The following is a 3,852-nucleotide window of genomic DNA, read 5'->3' on the forward strand; positions in this document are numbered from 1 at the left end:
ATCATCAGGGAAATGCAAATCAAAACAGCCCTGAGATTCCACCTCACACCAGTCAGAATGGCTAAGATCAAAAACTCAGGTGACAGCAGATGCTGGTGAGGATGTGGAGAAAGAGGAACACTCCTCCACTGCTGGTGGAATTGCAAGCTTGTACAACCACTCTAGAAATCAGTTTGACAGTTTCTCAGAAAACTGGACATAGTACTACCAGAAGATCCAGAAATACCACTCCTGGGTATATACCCAGAAGATACTCCACCATGTAATAAGGACACATGTTCCACTATGTTCATAGCAGCCTCATTTATAATATCCAGAAGCTGAAAAGAACCCTGATGTCCTTCAACAGAGGAATGGATACAGAAAATGTGGTACATTTATACAATGGAGTACTACTCAGCTATTAAAAACAATGAATTTATTAAGTTCTTAGTCAAATGGATGGATCTGGAGGGTATCATCTTGAGTGAGGTAACCCAATCACAAAAGAACACACATGATATACACTCACTGATAAGTGAATATTAGCCCAGAAGTTCACAATCCTTCTTAGCAGGGGGAACAAAATACCCGTGCAAGAAGTTATAGAGACAAAGTTCAGAGCAGAGACTGAAAGAACACCATCTAGAGACTGCCCCACTTGGGGATCCATCCCATAAACAACCATCAAATCCAGACACTATGGCAGATGCCAACAAGAGCCTCCTGATAGGAGCCTGATATAGCTGTCTCCGGAAGGGCTCTATACCTGACAAATACAGAAGTGGATGCTCACAATCATCCATAGCACAGAGCACAGGGTCCTCAATGAAGGAGCTAGAGAAAGTACCCAAGGAGCTGAAGGGGTCTGAAGCCCCATAGGAGGAACAACAATATGAACTAACCAGTACCCCCAGAGCTCTTGGAACTAAACCACCAATCAAAGAAAACACATGGTAGGACATGTGGCTTTAGCTGTATATGTAGCAGAGAATGGCCTAGTTGGTCATCAATGGGAGGAGAGGCCCTTGGTCCTGTGAAGGTTTATGTCCCAGTACAGGGGAATGCCAGGACCAGGAATGGGAATGGGTGGGTTGGTGAGCAGGGGGATGGGATAGGGGATTTCCGGGGGGAAAACTAGGAAAGGGGATAACATTTGAAATGTAAATAAAGAAAATATCTAATAAAAAGAAGAAGAAGAAGAAGAAAAAAAAAAGAGTGAATACCACTGAGAACTTTGTATCCTCTATGGGAAAAAGTACACTTTTCTTTGTATCCTGAATAGTTGTGTTAGGCTGAAGTCTAACCTTGTCTTTAATGGCCAATTAAATATGGTTTAAAGAGATGTATCAGGCTGACATAGGTGAACTCGGGTGAGTTTTATATGTCAATTTTTCTGAGCCATAGCACCCAAATGTTATATGAAATGATATTCTGGATGTTTCTGTGAGGGTATTTGTTTCAATTACTGTGACTAAATATTGGAGATAACAAACCTAAAAGGAAATATTTGGACCCACAGTTCCAGAAATTTTAGTTAGACCACAGGGGTGGTTTGGTGTTGAAGCACAGTATACCACAATGGGAGCCTGTGGCAGATGAGGCCTGCTCATTTGATGCTAGCTGCAAAGCAAAGTGAGAGACAGGAAGGAGCCAGTCCCCAATCTCCCTTCAGAGTTTGTCTCTGCTCCAATGACCTACCTTACACCCATGAGTTACTTCCTAAGGCTCCACTATATCCTAGTAGCCCCTTAGGCTGGTGACCAAGCCTTCAATTCATGGCCTATGGAAGACATTCCAGATCTAGACTATAGCAGGATGTTCAAATGAGATTAACATTAAAATTAGTGAAGCTTGAGTTTGGAAGATTGCTGTGCTCAATATGATGGTCTCACCCATCTATTGAAATCCTAGATAGAAGTAAAATATTCAGCTTCTGTCTTAGTTACTCTTCTAGTGCTCTAATAAGACATACAACTAAACCAACAGATAGAATATGGTGTTTATTTGAGGCTTAGCGTTTCAGAGGATGAGCCCACAACCATCATGGTAGAGAGCATGGCAGCAGGCAGGCAGGAGCAGTAGCTGAGAGATCCTTTTTTAATAAAAAATGTAATTAATTTTCATACAATATATTCTGATTGCAGTTTCCCTTCCAACAACTCTTCCCAGATCCACCCACCAATCATATGGACCATCCAATCCTATGCCTTCTTTCCCTCACATCTTGAGACACAACCCTGAGGCACAGAGAGGCACAAGGAACAGCAATGGGCTTTTGAAATCTGAAAGTCCATCCCCCAGTGACACAACCTCCAGCAACAGGCCACACCTCCTAATCCTTCCCAAAATGTTCCACCAACTGTACTTAAGTATTTAAAGATAGGAGCCTGTAAGAGCTATTCTTATTCAAACCATCACAGCTTCCCTGAAAGAGGGGAAATTCTGTATAACTCAGCTTTCAAAGGGGAGATTCAACAATGGCCCTTTGGCTCTTCAGGTCACCAATCTACCCTGAAGATTGTGCTCTCACAACCCCTGTTTCAATATATCTGTGTCTATGTTGTCACCATCATCTATCCCTGTTGTGAGAATTTTGGTTTCTTAAAAACAAACAAACAACAGCAATGTTATGGGAACATCTTTTTGTTTTAATCCTGGGTATGGGATATGGGGCTGCTTCACAGCATTGGACTATGGTTTGCATCATGCTCTAGCAGGGACATAGTTATGCCAGCTGCAGAGAGTTTCTATGAGTGTGTGGCCTTTGGAATCCTGGACTTTTCAGAAGTATAAATAAATAAATGCTAGGGCTCTGGGAGAGTGGGTGGTTGGTTGTTGGTGGGTTGCTGTTGGTTGCTGTAGCCATGTGCAAAGAGACAAGAAGAAGAAATTAGATATCCTGGCACTAAGATCAAACTTGCCTCAAGGAACTCAAGGCTCCAAGTCAGCAGGAAGTAGTCTAGTGAATCATTTCCCCCTTTCCTACCTCTGACTTTATCCAAGGGTCGGTCGGTCTCTCCCTCCCTCCCTCCCTCCCTCCCTCCTAATCCTTCTTTCTCTCCTACCTAGTGTTAGGAGTTTGAAAGGGTGGATGAAAAGGGGTGAGAGAAAAGAGCGCCCACAAAGTAGCAAAAGTGCAAAAATCTCCTCTTTTGCTGAGACCAGCCAACATGGGTCAAGTTCGAATCAAAACCGTGAAGAAGGCCGCCCGGGTCATCTTCGAGAAACACACACACCTGGGTAATGACTTCCACACCAACAAGCGTGTGTGCGAGGAGATCGCCATTATCCCCAGCAAGAAGCTTCGGAACAAGATAGCCAGCTATGTCACGCACCTGATGAAGCAGATTCAGAGAGGTCCTCTGAGAGGTATCTCTATCAAGTTGCCGAAAGAAGAGAGAGAGGAAGAGAGAGAGAGAGAGAGAGAGAGAGAGAGAGAGAGAGAGAGAGAGAGAGAGAGAGAGAGAGAGAGAGAGAGAGAGAGAGAGAGAAGAGATAATTACGTTCTTGAGGTCTCAGCTCTAGATCAGGTGATCATTGAGGTGGATCCTGACCCTAAGGAAATGTTGAAACGTCTGGACTTTAGCAGTCTCTCTAACCTTCAGGTCACTCAGCCTATGGTTGGCATGAATTTCAAAATGCCAAGTGGAGCTGTTTAATCTGTTATGCCATATTTTCAATAAACCTGAAAAAAAAGTGCAAAAGTCCAGGTACATATACTTGTATATGCTCTGCCATTTATATATCTATAGAAATGGCAGATAGATATGTTCTATACCTTCCTCTAAACTCCAGTATTGATATTGCAATCTTAATTAAATTATTTTTATTCAGTTCTAGTGCTATAAATACTTCTGAAGCATTCTGATT

General features: G+C 42.8%; 1 protein-coding gene across 1 annotated transcript; it reads left to right on the top strand.

The window, feature by feature from the left end:
- The first annotated feature begins 3,152 nt into the window (after nt 1-3,152).
- Nucleotides 3,153-3,641, top strand: LOC110309830 (small ribosomal subunit protein eS17-like). Its single transcript, XM_021182568.1, has 2 exons — nt 3,153-3,364; nt 3,449-3,641. Exons 1-2 carry the CDS (start codon nt 3,153-3,155, stop codon nt 3,639-3,641), a joined length of 405 nt encoding a protein of 134 aa, XP_021038227.1.
- The last annotated feature ends 211 nt before the right edge of the window (nt 3,642-3,852 follow it).

This window comes from Mus caroli, unplaced genomic scaffold (genome assembly GCF_978045245.1).
Source record: "Mus caroli unplaced genomic scaffold, Mus_caroli_1 scaffold_12, whole genome shotgun sequence".
In the NCBI taxonomy this organism is placed as follows: Eukaryota; Metazoa; Chordata; class Mammalia; order Rodentia; family Muridae; genus Mus; species Mus caroli.